The 21,991-nt window shown below is 39.6% G+C and overlaps 1 protein-coding gene across 1 annotated transcript in view; it reads right to left on the reverse strand.

Moving 5' to 3' along the window:
• The window catches only part of syn2b (synapsin IIb), a 122,970-nt gene that overhangs the window by 61,463 nt on the left and 39,516 nt on the right, over positions 1-21,991 (reverse strand). Inside the window, exons 2-5 of the mRNA XM_077202611.1 lie at positions 7,357-7,414; positions 2,567-2,658; positions 1,717-1,873; positions 971-1,060 (exon numbers count right to left, since the gene is read on the reverse strand). Coding sequence (XP_077058726.1) covers positions 971-1,060; positions 1,717-1,873; positions 2,567-2,658; positions 7,357-7,414 — 397 coding nt within the window. The remainder of the gene's footprint in view (positions 1-970; positions 1,061-1,716; positions 1,874-2,566; positions 2,659-7,356; positions 7,415-21,991) is intronic.

The raw sequence follows: 21,991 nt of genomic DNA on the forward strand, positions 1-21,991 counted from the left end.
ATATGATTAAAGTTCCAAAGCATTTATGGAAAACTAAAATATACTTTAATGTTATTTCTATTGAAACTTGTATGGCATGCATTTAAAAATATTTGTAACTACACAATATTTAATGATGAAGTTGCAACTTAAAATGCAGTATTTAATAACACACTACAGTTAAAATTATAATACCGTACTTTACATGTGCTTCAGTATGTTAGTCAGCACATTCTTTTAAGCACGACAAAAGATTATTAAAACATAATGATTAAAAATGTACTTTAAAGTAAAACTCGGTAACACTTTATTTTTGACTATGTTACATGTAGTAATGACAATAAATGATGCGTAATTACATGTAACTAACCATAAACCAAACCCTAGTACATGTTGTTAATTAATATGTCTCAGTACTTAAATGAAAAATTACGGACACTTTAAAATAAATGCAACCTAAAACTTTTTATGACACTATAACAAAGTTCACTTTTTAAAAGTGTACTTAAGAAACAGTCATTAAAGTGTACTTTTTTCTTTAAGTACACTTATAGTAAATGACCTTATATACTGTATCATTAATATTATATTATCTTTAAGTAGTTTTTTTTAAAACATACTTTTAATATTTGAAGTGCACATTCACTACTATTAAGCACATTTCTTTTTCAGAAGGGTGTATTAGGACATAATAACACAACTAATCTAAATGTATATATTTTGCCATACCATATAGAGTTAAAAAAAAAAATAACCAAAGCGCCACATATAAAATTTTTTTGGTGTTATATTTAGTAGAGAATCGCTGAGTGTTTCAAGTGGTGCATGTTTATTTCATTAATATTATCTTGAAGTAGTGTTTTTCAAACATACTTTTAATATTTGAAGTTCCCTATACAAGTGCACATTTAAAACTATTAAGCACTGAGTTTTCCTGCATGTCGACGTCTCTGGGCTGAAGTGAATCAAAGCGAGGAGGTTCTGGTCTTACCATGTCCCTGTAGTTCGAGTAGAACGTCTGATCTACCAGAGGGAATTTATCCGCTCCCAGTTTATTATAGATGCTGATCAGCTGAGCGAACTGCAACAAAACACAGAATCCGTTTGCATGAAAACAATGGCAAAAGTAAACCTTGAGTCAGCTAACAATTATAGACAAACCCAGTCTGATTAAAATAACATGCAAACCATTTTTGAGGTTTTTATTAAATGCGGATTTCAGACGGAGTTCTGAGGCAGCGTTACGGTTTAATGAGCTAAGCAAATATTTAATTACTACAATAATTACTTATCGCCAGAAATAAGATCAAAAGTGGAAAACATTGGTTGAAGTGTTATGATGTGTGATAAAGCTGCTCGATTCTGGATAAACTGAGAATCAGAATTTATTTGTTTCAAACTGAGATCATGATTCTTCCACGATTCTGAACAGACAACTAAATAAAGAAACAGGTTCTGACAAATTATTAATTGCTACAGTCTATTTGAAAATGTGTAATTAATTAGACTGAATATTAAAAAAATTGGTTTGAGTGAATGATTCAATGACTCACTCATAAATCATTCAATGACAAATACATTTTTATTAGTTACTTGTCGCCACCTACTGGTGTAATGAAGTAATTGTGATTTACTCTATTTTGATCTCTACCGTAGACATCAGTGTTTATACCTGAACTATAAACGTTTATCTTTTACCTTTTAAGGAAAAACTTAGTGGAATAAAAGCACACTCACGGCCCACGGTTTGTCACAGAGGTTGTAGATGGACTCGAGTGAGTTGACGCTCGGGATCCCGGCGTACTGTAATCCAATGATCATGTTCCTGAAGTCTTCGTTCTGAGCCATGCTGTACGCGTGCTGTCGGACCAGGACGAAATCAGGCTTGAAGGACCTGAGAGAATAATAACACAGATACAGCAAAACCTTGGAGAATAATAACACAGATGCAGCAACACACACACACACACACACACACACACACACACACACAGACACTCATCTACAGCAGTGAAAAGCCTCCAGTGCGAGTAATCTGTATTTCTCACACACACACACACACACAGACACACACACACACACACACAGACACACACACACAGACACACACACACACACTCATCTACAGCAGTGAAAAGCCTCCAGTGTGAGTAATCTGTATTTCTGTCACACGATGTGTGTTTATGGTAAGTTGTGTTTCGGCTTCCTGTATTTTAGCAGAAGCACATCTGTGATCGTCGAGACAGTAAATCCTTCAGTTCAGATCTGACTGTCACAGTCGCTGAGATTTCAACTTTGGACTTTTAGGTTACCAGCTTTTGTAACAAAAATTAAAAAAATTATTTTTTGAACAAGTGAGTGCATTACATTTTTGGTCTATTGTTACAAGAGAAAGATATAAATCTTAACACTAACAGTTAACATCTTTAAAACCTAATTTTCAGCTTGTGTCTCAGGTAAACTGGTCGAACAGGGAAGGAGAGTTGAGCGTGGATATATATGCAAATGTATATAATAATAAGTTATATAATAATCCAAACACGAACACGTGAAAACCAACAGAATCACACTATAAAGCACCACTCACCGGACCACTCTGGTGCCGTTCCTGATGACCTGCATGTCGACGCTGCACGAGCCGTTCGCATGAGCCACAAGGTTCAACTCCGAGAACTCGGCCTGGAAATATACATAAAACAATACATGATAAATCTGCAGTTATAATCATGACAAGGGTCTCAATTACAATATGCACATGTTTAGCATTCAGAATCTGCCCAGTCAAACTGTGGTCATAAGCAGGATTAAGATTATTATATGTACGAAACACCTGAAAAATGAAGGATAACTGGAGTTTTTGCCTGTGTGCTGCTTCTGTGAGGATCTGTGGGAACTATATCAAAGTATCATCATTTTTCTTTAAAGAGCACTTGTGCTTTTCTCCATCTTCATCTGTGTTTAGTGTGTAGTGTTCATCTGTGTTTAGTCTGTAGTGTTCATCTGTGTTTAGTGTGTAATGTTCATATGTGTTTAATGTGTAGTGTTCATCAGTGTTTAGTGTGTAGTGTTCATCTGTGTTTAGTGTGTAGTGTTCATCTGTGTTTAGTCTGTAGTGTTCATCTGTGTTTAGTGTGTAATGTTCATATGTGTTTAATGTGTAGTGTTCATCAGTGTTTAGTGTGTAGTGTTCATCAGTGTTTAGTGTGTTGTGTTCATCTGTGTTTAGTGTGTAGTGTACATCACTGTTTAGTGTGTAGTGTTCATCTGTGTTTAGTGTGTAGTGTTCATCTGTGTTTAGTGTGTAGTGTTCATCTGTGTTTAGTGTGTAGTGTTCATCTGTGTTTAATGTGTAGTGTTCATCTGTGTTTAGTGTGTAATGTCCATCCGTGTAGTGTTCATTAGTGTGTAGTGTTCATCTGTGTTTAGTGTGTAGTGTTCATCTGTGTTTAGTGTGTAGTGTTCATCTGTGTTTAGTGTGTAGAGTTCATCAGTGTTTAGTGTGTAGTGTTCATCAGTGTTTAGTGTGTAGTGTTCATCTGTGTTTAGTGTGTAGTGTTCATCAGTGTTTAGCGTGAAGTGTTCATCTGTGTTTAGTGTGTAGTGTTCATCTGTTTAGTGTGTAGTGTTCATCAGTGTTTAGTGTGTAGTGTTCATCTGTGTTTAGTGTGTAGTGTTCATCAGTGTTTAGTGTGTAGTGTTCATCTGTGTTTAGTGTGTAGTGTTCATCAGTGTTTAGTGTGAAGTGTTCATCTGTGTTTAGTGTGTAGTGTTCATCTGTGTTTAGTGTGTAGTGTTCATCAGTGTTTAGTGTGTAGTGTTCATCTGTGTTTAGTGTGTAGTGTTCATCTGTGTTTAGTGTGAAGTGTTCATCTGTGTTTAGTGTGTAGTGTTCATCTGTGTTTAGTGTGTAGTGTTCATCAGTGTTTAGTGTGTAGTGTTCATCTGTGTTTAGTGTGTAGTGTTCATCAGTGTTTAGTGTGTAGTGTTCATCTGTGTTTATTGTGTAGTGTTCATCAGTGTTTAGTGTGTAGTGTTCATCTGTGTTTAGTGTGTAGTGTTCATCTGTGTTTATTGTGTAGTGTTCATCAGTGTTTAGTGTGTAGTGTTCATCTGTGTTTAGTGTGTAGTGTTCATCTGTGTTTATTGTGTAGTGTTCATCAGTGTTTAGTGTGTAGTGTTCATCTGTGTTTAGTGTGTAGTGTTCATCAGTGTTTAGTGTGTAGTGTTCATCAGTGTTTAGTGTGTAGTGTTCATCAGTGTTTAGTGTGTAGTGTTCATCTGTGTTTAGTGTGTAGTGTTCATCAGTGTTTAGTGTGTAGTGTTCATCTGTGTTTATTGTGTAGTGTTCATCTGTGTTTAGTTCTGTAATGTTCATCTGTGTTTAGTGTGTAGTGTTCATCTGTGTTTAGTGTGTAGTGTTCATCTGTGTTTAGTGTGTAGTGTTCATCTGTGTTTAGTGTGTAGTGTTCATCAGTGTTTAGTGTGTAGTGTTCATCTGTGTTTAGTGTGTAGTGTTCATCTGTGTTTAGTGTGTAGTGTTCATCTGTGTTTAGTGTGTAGTGTTCATCTGTGTTTAGTGTGTAATGTTCATCTGTGTTTAGTGTTCATCTGTGTTTAGTGTTCATCTGTGTTTAGTGTTCATCTGTGTTTAGTGTGTAATGTTCATCTGTGTTTAGTGTTCATCTGTGTTTAGTGTGTAATGTTCATCAGTGTTTAGTGTGTAGTGTTCATCTGTGTTTAGTGTGTAGTGTTCATCTGTGTTTAGTGTGTAGTGTTCATGTGTTTAGTGTGTAGTGTTCATCAGTGTTTAGTGTGTAGTGTTCATCTGTGTTTAGTGTGTAGTGTTCATCTGTGTTTAGTGTGTAGTGTTCATCTGTGTTTAGTGTGTAATGTTCATTAGTGTTTAGTGTGTAGTGTTCATCTGTGTTTAGTGTGTAGTGTTCATGTGTTTAGTGTGTAGTGTTCATCAGTGTTTAGTGTGTAGTGTTCATCTGTGTTTAGTGTGTAGTGTTCATCTGTGTTTATTGTGTAGTGTTCATCTGTGTTTAGTGTGTAATGTTCATCAGTGTTTAGTGTGTAGTGTTCATCTGTGTTTAGTGTGTAGTGTTCATCTGTGTTTAGTGTGTAGTGTTCATCAGTGTTTAGTGTGTAGTGTTGCTGTTTGATCATGAAAAGCTCCAGTTATTCTCTATATCAGTGTCAGCGTTTCTGAACTCCTGAAACGCCTCCATTGTATCTTGAGTTTCTTCCGGGAACGAACACGTCACAATATTCCTCATTCTAATAATTCATACGCAGAATAAAGGGTGGGACCTGGTTGAGTTAGTTAGTAGTGTTAAACAGGCGGTTATGGTAAGGGGCGGGACATTTCCCAAACACACTCGAAGTGCTCGACCAATCGGAGCACAGTGTGCTTTTCAGAAGTAGGGGCTTCATAAAGACAGGAAGTAAACAGAGCGTTACTGACAGACTGGGAAGAGAGGAGCCGCAACAATGGAGAATATGAGGAAAATAATTAACATTCAAGAAGGAAAACCTGTTCTAGTAGAGCCTGAAACATCAAGACTTTGTTAAAGGCCCTTTGTAAAGTTTAATAAGTGCACATAAATGTAACAGCTCCATTTCTTTTCATATTTATCTGACAGCATCGACGGGAAAACAAACAAAAATATTTCTCCTCCAACAGTTTTTCTTAGCGAACATCTTGTTTCATTCAAAATTTCTGGAAAAATGTTTTGTGAACTTAACTAGACTAAATTGTGACATATCCTTGCTGTACTAAATTGTCTATATAGTAAATGAATGTAACATGTTTTTCTAATGATGTATATTGCATAACTGAAGAGGCAGAATAATGCCCTGATGATGTCATCGCTCACTTTAATCAAAGCTTGAGATCTTTCCCAACACAAGTGTGAATCGTGCCCGTAACCGTTCCTCATCTCTGTTAACATTCATGTTATGTAATGCAAGTTTAAACACAGACGCAATAAAACTGGCTGTGCGAATCCATCTCATATTTTATATGCATAAAGTTCATTATTAATAAAACGTCCACTTATATAGTTGCAGGCTTTCTCAGTCACTGTGTCTCAATTGGCACGGTTTGCTTTACTGGCCGTTTGTGATTGACAGACTGTAAGTTAATGAAATCCACCTCAGCTTTTTTACATGTTGCTGATCAATAACCAATCCCTCTATGACTCGTTCTTCTGCTTGGGTTATCCAGACAATCACTGCACTGGCACATTCTGATCAATACTATTGGCTTCCAATCAGCAACTGGTGGTCCGGAATATCAATGAGACGATATCATAAAATGCTCAGGAAACTTTTTTATTTCGTGACTAAAGGCCATTTACAATAACTGCATTAAGACAATAGACAGTCAGCCTTCACTTATAAAGACGCCGTGGGCATTTCTAGGAAAACATAATGAATAACTTCTACTGTAACAGTGTTTGTGTTTCCAGTGAGGACAGACTAATGACTTAGTGGAAATGTAGCGCATGACGACTGTTATGATGCAGTGTGTTAGAGACTTGTTTGTGTGCATGTAACATAAAAATCAACGAAAAACTGGTTGAAAACAATTAAATCAATATTTAACCCTCATCCTTCCCTCTCTGTTTGTGACACATCTTTCCCTCGCAGGTCAAAGTGACCCGAAGCCCTAAAACTCTATTTTTTTTCTTTTGTCCAGAAAACTTATTTTATTTCATTTTGATAATATTTTTCAATTTTTTAATGCTTTTATTTTTTTAGATTTTTCGCTGTTTTTTATTTTATTTACCTTTCAATTACTAGATTTGATCAATAAATAAATAGTAATTTAAGCACATTTCTCACATTCTTTCAAATTAAATTCAAAATAACCTTTTAATTCAGCTCAAAATATCTTACATTGCGTGTCTTTGCCGAACTCTTGTGGAAAATAATAATAAAACATGATATTTCATGACTCTAGATGGCCTTATATCTCTATATGGAGCAAATGTTCCGCTGGGTCCTGAAGTCAGTTTCTTCAGTGTGCATTCAGATACACATGTAGACATTATAAAATAATTTTTTGGTAAAGCTTTGGTTTGAATTTTGAGCATTTTTAGTTTTTTCTATGTGTACCGAAGCATTCCTCACATTCCATTCAATCCTAAGGGAGTCAGATTGACCCGAGAGGGAAGGATTTGTTACTTTTTTACATTTCAAACACAAAAATCCATTCATTTTTTGGTGTGTATTCGTGGTTTAGGTGTGACTAAAGTCTTGGGGTCCTGGACCCTCTGATGAAAATTTCAAAATGACCCGAGGGAAGATGAATGGTTTGTGTGATCAAACTGAGAATAGGAAGCATGTCTAAAGCTGTAATAAATGCTTTACCTGTTCAACTTTGACATCATAATCTCCTTGGACCTTCTTCCCACGAAAAATCTTTGCCCTGAAATACAAAAAAAAAGAAAAAGAAGAAGATATAATTTCATGCATGCTTGCAGTGTTACGTCAGTTTATGCATAAACAATGTAACATCATTTCCATCGCTGCAGCTTTAATGACTGAAAAAACAATAAGACAAACAAACGTCTGGGAATGATAGATGTAAGTTTGTACATCTCTTCGACTCTCTCGGTTCGGTTGCTTTATGAGCGGTTCGAGAGAAAGCAATCTGACTGCACAACATTGTCGAGAACACACGAGAAAAGAAGGAAATATGGCTGAAGCTTTTACTCTCTTTACTCTGCAGAACAAGTGATACAGAATCTCTTTCCAAGCATGTGTCCTTACTTTTGCAACTTTCAAGCTCATAATGCAATTTTGCATGCGGTTGATGTGAAGAAATAACATGTTAACACAATCTCACTGCAGAATGTTCCCAAACTACGGGTTCAAGGAAGCATTTGCTCCACATCAGTGCTTTCCACTGCTGGACCCGACCCACACCAGAACTATGACGGATTATTCAATGCTGCCATCTAAAGGAAGGACTTATTATGTCATGTAATATTGCATTTCCTTTAGATGGCAGCATCTCCAATGCACATTTTTTTGTGCACAGAACAACTAAAGAAGAGAAATAAAGCTGTTAAACGTGTAGTGCAGTGAAGCCTGCTGAATGCACAGTTTGGGTGATTTTAATTCAGGCAGTATTGAAGACTAAACACCTATCAAACACAAAACTGAAGCAGATTGGAAACAATCATGCAAAAACAGCTGTCAGAATCTTTCCATATAATGACTGTGTATATACAGCGTACAGTTTCTGAGTGAAAATTGTTTGTTTTTCTTCAGTGCCTTAAAAGGGGAATGGGAGTGATGCAGTGTCTCTTTGTGAGATATAGTCCAGCAAAATACAGGACAATTAGTGGTCTTTACAAAGGCATGTATCACTGTTTCTAGTGCTATCACCTGGTTAATCACACAACAATGCAGAAGTAACCTTCATAACACCCTAGCAACGACAGAGAAAAACACTTAGCAACAGCCACTCACAGACGAGCACCACTCCAAACCATCAGCACCGGGAGTTATATATGTGCTCTTTTGTGTGTCAGCGGAAGCATCTGTGAGTAAATAAAGAAATAAAGTGCCAGCTGTCAGTTACAACTACTCAAATGCAAAATATTTCCTGGAGCTGCACCTTATTTTTCAAAATGAAAACTATTTTGTACAGCTAAAGTAACTGGAAGTGAATGACACCGGACGCCAGACACATTCAATTTCAAAATGGCAGCATTAAAATGAACGTGGAATGGAATAATGTAATGAAGAAGAGCAGTTATAAAGAGCTGCAGTGATGCAGAAGGACTGATAAACGCAGCAGTTCTGGTTGAGCATCATGTATATGTGAATGTGTTCATGACCAGCGACTCCTCAGTGCGTCTCCATCAGCAAGCGAGGCTGCACTGTAAAAAATGTTGGGTTATTTTTAAATTCACTGGGTCATTTCTAGTAATAACCCGGCTGTTGGGTTAAATACGTATGCTGTATGTACACGTGTGTAATTTGGATTTATGTACACAATTATGTATATTTAAATTAAATTCTAGACTCCCCAAAATTTAGTTTGTAATTTAAACATATATTTGTTGAGACGTATTTATTGTTTTATGCAAATAAACAATCTGTATTTGAAAACAAAGTGTATTTTATTTATTAAATTAATGTCATAAATAAAAAATAAATGGTTAACTTAACGGTTGGGTTACTTTTAACCCAATGCATTGTGTTAAAATAACCCACAGTTGGGAAGGTGCTATACCACCCTATCGTTGGGTTACTCGTTGGGTTATCTTTAACCCAACATTATTAAGAGAGTGCGAACATTCACAGCTCTGCTTCCGAAGCTTTAAAAGTCTTTCAAATCAACACACTGGAAGAAACCAAAGCCAAGAATACTTTGAGCAACATATAAAGATCTATAGATTTCACTAAAATACGGACTGTCCCAGCAAACAGTGTTCTAAGATAGTTCTACCAATGTTCTCATTAAGTTGTAAAACATTATTTCTGAATGTTCTCTGAACGTTCAAATCATCCAGTTTTTTAAATGTTTTAAAAATGTAAAAAAAATTTTTTTTACTTTTTTAAAATTTTCTTGGTTATGTGAATGTTAAGAGAACATTGCATTGTATCATTCTGCAAACATAATTGGAATGTTACTTTTGAATGTTCTCTGAACATTCTGAAACAAGTAGTAACATTTACAAAATGTTAGACAAACATCCAACTAGAACATTTATTTATATATATATATATATAAACAATATAGGCTAATGTTTTGAGAACATCATTAAAGACCAGATTACTGTGAACAAATATGCTTTGAAGGTTACTGGAAGAGCGTTTGTTCATAACTTTGAGAGAATATTAGCCAAAAACTCAAAGCTCAAATAAGCCTGGATAATTTGATCAGATATTACTATTTAATGTTTATTTTAACGACAAGGCTGACACCAAATATAAACTGGTGCATTTGTGCTCCAGATCTGAAAGTTTCCTCAGATCATGTGTTTTTGAGGACATGTGTGCTGGTGCTATATTAGCAGATCAGACTTATGATTTTCACCGGACACGCCATGAAATAGGCGAAACATTTTGAGTTTTACATGGGCAAATGATCTTTAGAAATGCTAAAAATCTTGTTACTATTTTATCTAATTTAGATATTCATATCGAAATCCTCATAGTTTTGTCAGTCCACCCAAATGAACTACTAAAAACTACATCTGTAATGGATCATAATGTTTCCACAGAAAGATGTTCTTGTAGTGTCGTATGAAGAGTGAGCAGTGAAAGGCTCTAACAGCCGTTGTGAATCACTCAGGTCGATCTTCACACTGACGTGGATGCTTGATGGCGCGCTCAAGGAGTCCTGCTGAACATTTAGTAATTACGTCATCATTTTTCTGCAGGCTAGCAGAGGAGAACTGAAGGAAGAAATGGAAAGGAAAGGCTCTCACATTTTCGTTTTGGTCCATTGCCAGTTCAGCGGATTTGCAAGATCTCAGCTCAATGCTGTACTGAAATATTTTTGGATTATTCTTTCCAGAGAGCCGGTGATTAAAGAATGCAGTCGAGCAGAACAAGCGTGATATGAATACACATGGATTATCTTTATCTGACTGATAGTAAGAGGAACTTGTAGGTCACTAGCTGAATCACTCCTCTGGTTATAGTGTTGTGAAGATGATGCAGTTTTTGGTCCAGCGTCAGAAATGAATAAGCTCTGCAAAGTTTCGAAGTCCCTCCAAATCATAAGGGGCGGGACATTTCCCCAAATACGCTCAAAGTGCTCGACCAATCACAACACACTGCTCCAGCCGACCAATCAGAGCACAGTGTGCTATTCAGAAGGAGGGGCTTCATAGAGAGTAAACAGAGCGTTACTGACAGACTGGAAGAGAGGAGCCGCAACAATGGAGAATATGAGGAAAATAATCAACATTCAAGCAGGAAAACCTGCTCTAGTAGAGCCTGAAACAACATCATGACTGTAAAAGTGTCTAGCAGTTACTATACAGCGTATTTTAGCACAGCGAAGCCAATGTATTAAGGAGGTTTTATGATTAAACGTGTATGAAATGTGTAGAAAATCTAGATTTGACTTAGAAACCCTGCAGGAATAAAGACAGTGTCAAGCTTGTTTCAAGCTCCAGGACGTCCCTTAGCAAAAAGGGAACATTTCCCCTCCCAGGATCCACCACTGCATCGGGAAAGTGATTTCATGCCCTCCTCTGCGTCACTGCAGCTTACCAACCGCAGATACCAGAGGGAAACTCATAAGCGTGACTCCTTTGATCCTGCCATCATCTGTGTGTATGAATGAGAGGAGGGAAGTGTCCTAGTGAGCCGTGAATCTCATCTGTGCTCTGGGGGAAGCGTCAATATTACTGATTATGAGCCACATCATTATGGCTATTAACTCTATGTAGAGGAGTCTGTCATCAGGCTTTGATTTGGAAAAAACAACACAATCACAGTGACGTATTATAACACATAGGCCATACACACTGCAGCTAAATTTGGATGTCACGAAAAAAATAGTCTATACTTGTATACACAGTGTGTATGGAACTGAACTAAACAATTAGTTTTAAATGAGATATTTTAACACATCAGAGACACGTCTCTCTTCTATAAATAGGCATTTCTAACACATTTTTTATAATATAAGCATAAATCATGCTTTGGTAAATCTTAATCATATTAAGTCTTTATTCTGACTTTATGACAGGTTTTATGAGATAAAGTCATATTTATGAGATAAAAAAAAATTTATTGAGATTTTAAGTCAAGTCACCTTTATTTATATAGTGCTTTATACAATACAGATTGTTTCAAAGCAGCTTTACAGAGATAACAGAGTTCATTTTGCATTATTCATTCGGGTTCTGGAAGCATCTCTTTCAGTAGTTTAGTCGGTACAGGGTCTAACGTTGATTTTGATCATTTAACAAGTTTGGACAAATCTTCCTCTCCTACAGCAAAGAATGAATGGAATTGTTCCTCCGGGGGTTTACAGCACGACGTCTGATGCGATACTGCATGATTATCACTTTCTCTAATAATATCAATCTTGAAAGTAAAGAAATTCATAAAGTGATTACTGCTGTGCTATTTGGAATTGTCTGAAGTTGAAGCTTTATTTCTCGTTAATCTAGCCACTGTATAAAATAAATACCTAGGGTTGCGTTTGTTCTCTTCTAAGAGTAAGCACTTTGAAAAGTAAGCAGATCTAGCAGTTTTTAAGGCCTTTCTGCATGCAGTAACACTGTCTTTCCACGAAATGCGAAATACCTCTAGTTTTGTTTTTTCTACCAGCTGCACTTCAGTTTCTACATTTTCTTCATACTAAGTCATAATTATGAGATGAAAAAGTCAAAATTGAGATATAAAGTCAAAACCATGCCTTAAAGGGGTGGTTCAGGATTTTGGACATCGGACCTCATTTCCAAGTTAGCCTGGGTGTTATTTATCAGTGGACACAGTTTTCAAAAACTTTTATCCAGTCCTTCGAGTTACATAGTTCGTCTTATTATCTTGTTATCGTCATTATTCTCTCAACAGACATTTACATCGATAGTCTGGCGTTATAGTTTATTTGCTTTTGGTGTACTGTGGAGTGCGTAAAACTGTTTTTAATGGCAGGCTAGCACATAACCGTTGACTCGCGCTAGCCTAGCACTGGCGAACTATGCAACTGGAAGGACTGGATGAAAACTTTTGAAAACTGTCTCCACTGATAAATAACACCCAGGCTAACTTGGAAATGAGGTCCGATGTCCAAAATCCTTTAACAAATTTAACCTCATAAATATGACTTAGGGCCAGATTAACTAACAGAGCGCAATCCCAAAAAAGCATGTGAAAAAAGCGTGATCTACTGACGACGCGCACATTAATAAACAATTGCAGCCGGATCATTTCCATAATGATCAATACAATCTAGTTAGTGCAACGCAAACTAGCATCTGTTTTAAGACATGCTTATTTTAAGCGGTAAATAATGGAGAAAATACCAGTAAATTGATGATTGCAAACCTTAGTAAATTACCTTGCATGAATAATTTAAATACTCTCCTCTCATAAATACTGAAAGGGAAACTCCTACAAATGCATTAGCAATAAAATCAGCCACAAAAACAACCCTGTCTACACTTTTCACTCAAATTTTTCACTGCGTGTCTTTAGTAAATCCTGACAGTAGTTTAATACCAAAAGAGGGTTTGCGCAAGCTGTTAGTAAATCTGGCCCTTAGAATGTCATAATTTCATCTATTTATGTCTTATTTATGATTTACATAAATGTAATGTTATGTGGTGGAAATGGACTTCCATACTCTTCTGTATGTGTGCGGTGCAAGAAATCTCAGGGAAAGAGGTACGAGCCTTGACTCATTCGTATTGTCAGTTCTTCTTATAAAACACAGCGAACAAGAACAAGCCCATAATAAACTAAAATAAATCACTTTATATTGAAATTAAGACCAAGAAATCATGACCCGCACCTGCTGTTGTGTAGAAAGGTAAGACCCAAAAGCGAAATGCAAATAACTGTCTTTAATTAAAAGAGTGTACACAGTCCAACGGAAATATGTCTTGAGATAAATAACAGAAAAGCAGCCGTAAATGCTGACGCTCCAATAACATAAAATGAGAAAGTCTCTCTTTCAAGTAGACAGCGGAAAACAGTCTGAGAACAGGATTCCGCGGGAATTCTGTTAGCTGATCCCTTAGAGAAGGAGCGTTCTTATGGTCGGAAGATGCCGCTAGCATGGGTAGAGTACGAAATAATCTGGCAAAGAAACAGGGAAAGGGAGAGCATGAAGAGCACCTGCCCATTTTATTAACTTTATAAACTGGATAAGTTTTTGAGCCTAGCCCAAACAACGAACCCAAAAACACTTATAATAAGGCGAAGCAAGTCAAGTTTATGTATAGAGCACATTTCATACACAATGGCAATTCAAAGTGCTTTACAGAAAGGAATTAAAATAATCACAAAATAAAAGCAAGGAAAATTAAAACAGTTATAAAAGATATTAAAAGCGATATATAGATACAGTTATCAAATGAATTTAAAGAGTAAAAAGATGATATATAGATAAACTTCTTATCTGGCAAATCACAAGTGTATCATATTTTTTACATCCCCCAGTTTTAGATTTTCCCATGGTGATTACACAGTGTCTGTGTTGTTCTTTCTGCGCCTAAGAAATCTATTGGACGTCTCCGATGGACCCGATTTTTCCCTAAAATCAGACAGGAGGAGCTCTAGGACCGACTCACGGGGTAACCTCGGGTTCACAAACCCATCAGTCCAAACCCAAAAAACCCAATTGTTCGGAAGCTCTAGGAATGGAGTGGATCCAGTCCGCACTCCACAGAACCTCGAGTTTAATCATGTCAAACTCAATTTGACGTGATTAAACGTCAAATTTACGTTTGACCACCGACCCAGGCCATCAGCAGGGTTTACTCACTCCTCCACCACTGACCCAGGCCATCAGCAGGGTTTACTCACTCCTTCACCACTGACCGAGGCCATCAGCAGGGTTTACACACTCCTTCACCATTGACCCAGGCCATCAGCAGGGTTTACTCACTCCTCCACCACTGACCCAGGCCATCAGCAGGGTTTACTCACTCCTCCACCACTGACCCAGGCCATCAGCAGGGTTTACTCACTCCTCCACCACTGACCCAGGCCATCAGCAGGGTTTACTCACTCCTCCACCACTGACCCAGGCCATCAGCAGGGTTTACTCACTCCTCCACCACTGACCCAGGCCATCAGCAGGGTTTACTCACTCCTTCACCACTGACCGAGGCCATCAGCAGGGTTTACTCACTCCTCCACCACTGACCCAGGCCATCAGCAGGGTTTACTCACTCCTCCACCACTGACCCAGGCCATCAGCAGGGTTTACTCACTCCTCCACCACTGACCCAGGCCATCAGCAGGGTTTACTCACTCCTCCACCACTGACCCAGGCCATCAGCAGGGTTTACACACTCCTTCACCACTGACCCAGGCCATCAGCAGGGTTTACTCACTCCTTCACCACTGACCCAGGCCATCAGCAGGGTTTACTCACTCCTTCACCACTGACCCAGGCCATCAGCAGGGTTTACTCACTCCTCCACCACTGACCCAGGCCATCAGCAGGGTTTCATCTCTCTTACACAATCCTCAGTGCCAGTTGAGTTCAGTTTAGAATGAAAAGGAGAATGCAAAATAAAATACAGTGTAATCAGTCTGACGTACAGTTGCACAGTAAAGTACAGTACTCAGTACAGTACTCATTCATAAGTACTCAGTACAATACTCATTCATAAGTACTAAGTACAGTACTCATTCATAAGTACTAAGTACTCAGTACAGAACTCATTCATAAGTACTCAGTACTCATTCATAAGTACTGAGTACAAAACTCATTCATAAGTACTCAGTAGAGTACTCATTCATAAGTACTGAGTACAGAACTCATTCATAAGTACTCAGTACAGTACTCATTAATAAGTACTCAGTACAGTACTCATTCATAAGTACTCAGTACAGTACTCATTCATAAGTACTCAGTACAGAACTCATTCATAAGTACTCAGTACAGTACTGAGCGACACTGCAAGAGCGATAAGCAAATTGGATATGTGATTTTTCATCTGTTTTATTCCATTAGGCGAAAAATGTATACAGCAGTTTAATTGTTTACAACAGCACACTTCTCCTCAACAAGCCATTTCAGAACATTCACATCCTTAATACAAACAACATTGTTACAAGCTTGAATATAATGAGAGCGGTGGTTTGCATAACTGCATAATAATGCATCAATAAGACATTTTTTTATTGAGTATTGTTCTGAAACAACACACCAATGCAAAGCAATTGATTTTGTTAAAGCTACTCCATTAGTTCTGTGTATTTATATTTTATTAATTTCGATCAATTTAGAGTATATAATTGCTCTGAGCAGCTTAAGTGCAGTCGAATCAGTGCTTCAGAAAGTACATCCAGTAACAGCCAATCAATGTTGTCGACAGCCAGCGTGTCTACAGTTCACCAGCCAACGAGCATTCAGAGATTCAGAGCTCAGAACAAGAGCAGAACATGCACTTACTGTCTCGAACCACTGCAGAATCTATTACGAAGGTTTCAGGACAGTGCTATTAAAGGTGAAACCGTTAACAGTAAAGAGTTTCTTCAGGACAGACATGATCCAATTATGAGACATCGAGAGTCTTCGTCATGCTCAGCTTCTGTTCACCGTTCTGCCCGCGGTCATGATGAGAGTGCTAATGAATCCTACACTTTGTGTGTGTGTGTGTGTGTGTGTGTGTGTGCACAACCTAATGCTTTTTGACTTTCTCAGTTTGAGTAAACCTATTTAGGGTTCAGGGTATTTATTTTTTCCCACATTAATTTCCCACATGTCTAGTACAGTTATGTGGTTTTGTTTCATTAATACAGTATTTACGCCGAAAGAATGGAAGTGAAATGTGAAAACATGCCCCATAGTACATTGTACCATGACCATATGAGAGATTAAAATGTTATAAAGTTTGCAGAGATGGAGGGAGAGATGGAGGGAGAGAGAGAGATGGGGGAGAGATGGAGGGAGAGAGAGATGGAGAGATGAAGAGATCGAGGGAGAGAGAGATGGAGGGAAAGAGAGATGGAGAGATGGAGCGAGAGATGGAGGGATGAGAGATGGAGGGAGAGAGAGAGATGGAGAGATAGAGGGAGAGAGAGATGGTGAAATGGAGGGAGAGATGGAGGGAGAGAGATGGAGAGATGGAGGGAGAGATGGAGGGAGAGAGAGATGGAGAGATGGAGGGAGAGAGAGATGGAGGGATGGAGATGGATTGAGAGAGAGATGGAGAGATGGAGGGAGAGAGAGATGGAGATGGAGGGAGAGATGGAGGGAGAGAGAGATGGAGGGAGAGAGAGATGGAGAGATGGAGGGAGAGATGGAGGCAGAGAGATGGAGGGAGAGAGAGATGGAGAGATTGAGGGAGAGAGAGATGGAGAGATGGAGCGAGAGAGAGATGGAGAGATGGAGGGAGAGAGAGATGGAGAGATGGAGGGAGAGATGGAGGGAGAGAGAGATGGAGGGAGGGATTGAGGGAGAGAGAGATGGAGGGAGAGAGAAATAGAGAGATGGAGGGAGAGAGAGATGGTGAGATGGAGGGAGAGAGAGATGGAGGGAGAGAGATGGAGAGATGAGGGAGAGAGAGATGTAGATGGAGCGAGAGAGAGAGATGGAGAAATGGAGGGAGAGATGGAGGGAGAGAGAGATGGAGAGATGAAGAGATGGAGGGAGAGAGAGATGGAGGGAGAGAGAGATGGAGGGAGAGAGAGATGGAGAGATGGAGGGAGAGATGGAGGGAGAGAGATGGAGAGATGGAGGGAGAGAGATATGGAGGGATGGAGATGGAGGGAGAGAGAGATGGAGAGATGGAGGGAGAGAGAGATGGAGATGGAGGGAGAGAGAGATGGAGAGATGGAGGGAGAGAGAGATGGAGGGATGGAGATGGAGGGAGAGAGAGATGGAGAGAGAGAGAGAGATGGAGATGGAGGGAGAGATGGAGATGGAGGGAGAGAGAGATGGAGAGATGGAGGGAGAGTTGGAGGGAGAGAGAGATGGAGAGATGGAGGGAGAGATGGAGGCAGAGAGATGGAGAGATGGAGGGAGGGAGAGATGGAGAGATGGAGGGAGAGAGAGATGGAGAGATGGAGGGAGAGAGAGATGGAGAGATGGAGGGAGAGAGATATGGAGAGATGGAGATGGAGGGAGAGAGAGATGGAGAGATGGAGGGAGAGTTGGAGGGAGAGAGAGATTGAGAGATGGAGGGAGAGATGGAGGCAGAGAGATGGAGAGATGGAGGGAGAGAGAGATGGAGAGATGGAGGGAGAGAGAGATGGAGGGAGAGAGAGATGGAGAGATGGAGGGAGAGAGAGATGGAGAGATAGAGGGAGAGAGAGGTGGAGAGATGGAGGGAGAGATGGAGGGAGAGAGAGATGGAGGGAGAGAGAGATGGAGAGATGGAGGGAGAGAGAGATGGAGAGATGGAGGGAGAGAGAGATGGAGAGATGGAGGGAGAGAGAGATGGAGGGAGATAGAGATGGAGAGATGGAGGGAGAGAGAGATGGAGAGATGGAGGGAGAGAGAGATGGAGAGATGGAGGGAGAGAGAGGTGGAGATGGAGGGAGAGAGAGATGGAGAGATGGAGGGAGAGAGAGATGGAGAGATGGAGGGAGAGAGAGGTGGAGAGATGGAGGGAGAGAGAGATGGAGAGATGGAGATTTGATTTTTGGAAAAAAAACTTTTTTCACAAATAGACAAAAAACACATCATATTATTTATTTTTTTACTTCAGAATCAAAAACAAAAAATTAAATCATCTTCATTTATTGTACACAACACATCATGACTGCACCATCTCATTTTAAAAGTGGAAAGATCCTTCATGGCATTATAAAACCTGAAATCAATCAGCATTCTTATTTTGAGTAAAGACCTAAAAACCACAATCACATCATCATCACACCCTTGCTCTAGTTTACTTCTTCTACTCATATAAATCGCCAATTTAGCTTGTCCAAAAATAAAATTCAGTAATTGAAACTCGACACGTTTTTTCTGCACATACTTTATACCAAAAATAAAGTTTGAGGATAAAAATTCTCATTGAATTTGTCACACATTTCTTGAACCAACACAAATAAAGATGTAAGCCTAAAACAGTCCATAAAAAGATGAAAGACAGTCTCTTTTTGAAGACCAGAGCTGTTATTAGAATCCAAAACAGAAATAAAAGAATTGCCTGCAATGGCTCCATGCAGAATTCTACATTGCAAATCTCCCGTCTTTTTTTATAATGGTGGTTTATATAATTCTGGTTTTACATCAGTGCAGAACTTAAAAACGGAACGCCATTGGGTATCAATTATTTTGTCAAGTATTTTTTTGTTAAGGATAAGAACATTTTATACAGGTCTTTTCCTTTACAGGAAAAAAAAATCAACTGAAAGGAATTTTTCTTGTTTTAATAAAATACCTGAACAAATTCGGCTGAATTATCAAACAGGGAAATGGGTCTTCGTTATCAGGGATACTGGTCCCTGAAAAAAAATCCTCCAAGATCAAGTTTTCTTCAATTGTAAAGGTTTCCATTAGCTTGTTTACAAAATGAGTGATCGAGCGATTAGATCTTAGTAAATTTTTTTGTAACGGCCTCTATGTCCTTAAAATGAGGTCCTGATAAAGACACTGTTGTCTTTGTCTAATTAACACAACTACTCCAGAGATCTGTAGCGCCTCACTGTTCACCGTTCTGCCCGCGGTCATGATGAGAGTGCTAATGAATCCTACACTTTGTGTGTGTGTGTGTGTGTGTGTGTGTGTGTGTGTGCACAACCTAATGCTTTTTGACTTTCTCAGTTTGAGTAAACCTATTTAGGGTTCAGGGTATTTATTTTTTCCCACATTAATTTCCCACATGTCTAGTACAGTTATGTGGTTTTGTTTCATTAATACAGTATTTACGCCGAAAGAATGGAAGTGAAATGTGAAAACATGCCCCATAGTACATTGTACCATGACCATATGAGAGATTAAAATGTTATAAAGTTTGCAGAGATGGAGGGAGAGATGGAGGGAGAGAGAGAGATGGGGGAGAGATGGAGGGAGAGAGAGATGGAGAGATGAAGAGATCGAGGGAGAGAGAGATGGAGGGAAAGAGAGATGGAGAGATGGAGCGAGAGATGGAGGGATGAGAGATGGAGGGAGAGAGAGAGATGGAGAGATAGAGGGAGAGAGAGATGGTGAAATGGAGGGAGAGATGGAGGGAGAGAGATGGAGAGATGGAGGGAGAGATGGAGGGAGAGAGAGATGGAGAGATGGAGGGAGAGAGAGATGGAGGGATGGAGATGGATTGAGAGAGAGATGGAGAGATGGAGGGAGAGAGAGATGGAGATGGAGGGAGAGATGGAGGGAGAGAGAGATGGAGGGAGAGAGAGATGGAGAGATGGAGGGAGAGATGGAGGCAGAGAGATGGAGGGAGAGAGAGATGGAGAGATTGAGGGAGAGAGAGATGGAGAGATGGAGCGAGAGAGAGATGGAGAGATGGAGGGAGAGAGAGATGGAGAGATGGAGGGAGAGATGGAGGGAGAGAGAGATGGAGGGAGGGATTGAGGGAGAGAGAGATGGAGGGAGAGAGAAATAGAGAGATGGAGGGAGAGAGAGATGGTGAGATGGAGGGAGAGAGAGATGGAGGGAGAGAGATGGAGAGATGAGGGAGAGAGAGATGTAGATGGAGCGAGAGAGAGAGATGGAGAAATGGAGGGAGAGATGGAGGGAGAGAGAGATGGAGAGATGAAGAGATGGAGGGAGAGAGAGATGGAGGGAGAGAGAGATGGAGGGAGAGAGAGATGGAGAGATGGAGGGAGAGATGGAGGGAGAGAGATGGAGAGATGGAGGGAGAGAGATATGGAGGGATGGAGATGGAGGGAGAGAGAGATGGAGAGATGGAGGGAGAGAGAGATGGAGATGGAGGGAGAGAGAGATGGAGAGATGGAGGGAGAGAGAGATGGAGGGATGGAGATGGAGGGAGAGAGAGATGGAGAGAGAGAGAGAGATGGAGATGGAGGGAGAGATGGAGATGGAGGGAGAGAGAGATGGAGAGATGGAGGGAGAGTTGGAGGGAGAGAGAGATGGAGAGATGGAGGGAGAGATGGAGGCAGAGAGATGGAGAGATGGAGGGAGGGAGAGATGGAGAGATGGAGGGAGAGAGAGATGGAGAGATGGAGGGAGAGAGAGATGGAGAGATGGAGGGAGAGAGATATGGAGAGATGGAGATGGAGGGAGAGAGAGATGGAGAGATGGAGGGAGAGTTGGAGGGAGAGAGAGATTGAGAGATGGAGGGAGAGATGGAGGCAGAGAGATGGAGAGATGGAGGGAGAGAGAGATGGAGAGATGGAGGGAGAGAGAGATGGAGGGAGAGAGAGATGGAGAGATGGAGGGAGAGAGAGATGGAGAGATGGAGGGAGAGAGAGGTGGAGAGATGGAGGGAGAGATGGAGGGAGAGAGAGATGGAGGGAGAGAGAGATGGAGAGATGGAGGGAGAGAGAGATGGAGAGATGGAGGGAGAGAGAGATGGAGAGATGGAGGGAGAGAGAGATGGAGGGAGATAGAGATGGAGAGATGGAGGGAGAGAGAGATGGAGAGATGGAGGGAGAGAGAGATGGAGAGATGGAGGGAGAGAGAGATGGAGAGATGGAGGGAGAGAGAGGTGGAGATGGAGGGAGAGAGAGATGGAGAGATGGAGGGAGAGAGAGATGGAGAGATGGAGGGAGAGAGAGGTGGAGAGATGGAGGGAGAGAGAGATGGAGAGATGGAGATTTGATTTTTGGAAAAAAACTTTTTTCACAAATAGACAAAAAACACATCATATTATTTATTTTTTTACTTCAGAATCAAAAACAAAAAATTAAATCATCTTCATTTATTGTACACAACACATCATGACTGCACCATCTCATTTTAAAAGTGGAAAGATCCTTCATGGCATTATAAAACCTGAAATCAATCAGCATTCTTATTTTGAGTAAAGACCTAAAAACCACAATCACATCATCATCACACCCTTGCTCTAGTTTACTTCTTCTACTCATATAAATCGCCAATTTAGCTTGTCCAAAAATAAAATTCAGTAATTGAAACTCGACACGTTTTTTCTGCACATACTTTATACCAAAAATAAAGTTTGAGGATAAAAATTCTCATTGAATTTGTCACACATTTCTTGAACCAACACAAATAAAGATGTAAGCCTAAAACAGTCCATAAAAAGATGAAAGACAGTCTCTTTTTGAAGACCAGAGCTGTTATTAGAATCCAAAACAGAAATAAAAGAATTGCCTGCAATGGCTCCATGCAGAATTCTACATTGCAAATCTCCCGTCTTTTTTTATAATGGTGGTTTATATAATTCTGGTTTTACATCAGTGCAGA

This window comes from Siphateles boraxobius, unplaced genomic scaffold (genome assembly GCF_051911475.1).
Source record: "Siphateles boraxobius isolate OS27281-9 unplaced genomic scaffold, OSU_SipBor_1 5, whole genome shotgun sequence".
NCBI lineage: Eukaryota > Metazoa > Chordata > Actinopteri > Cypriniformes > Leuciscidae > Siphateles > Siphateles boraxobius.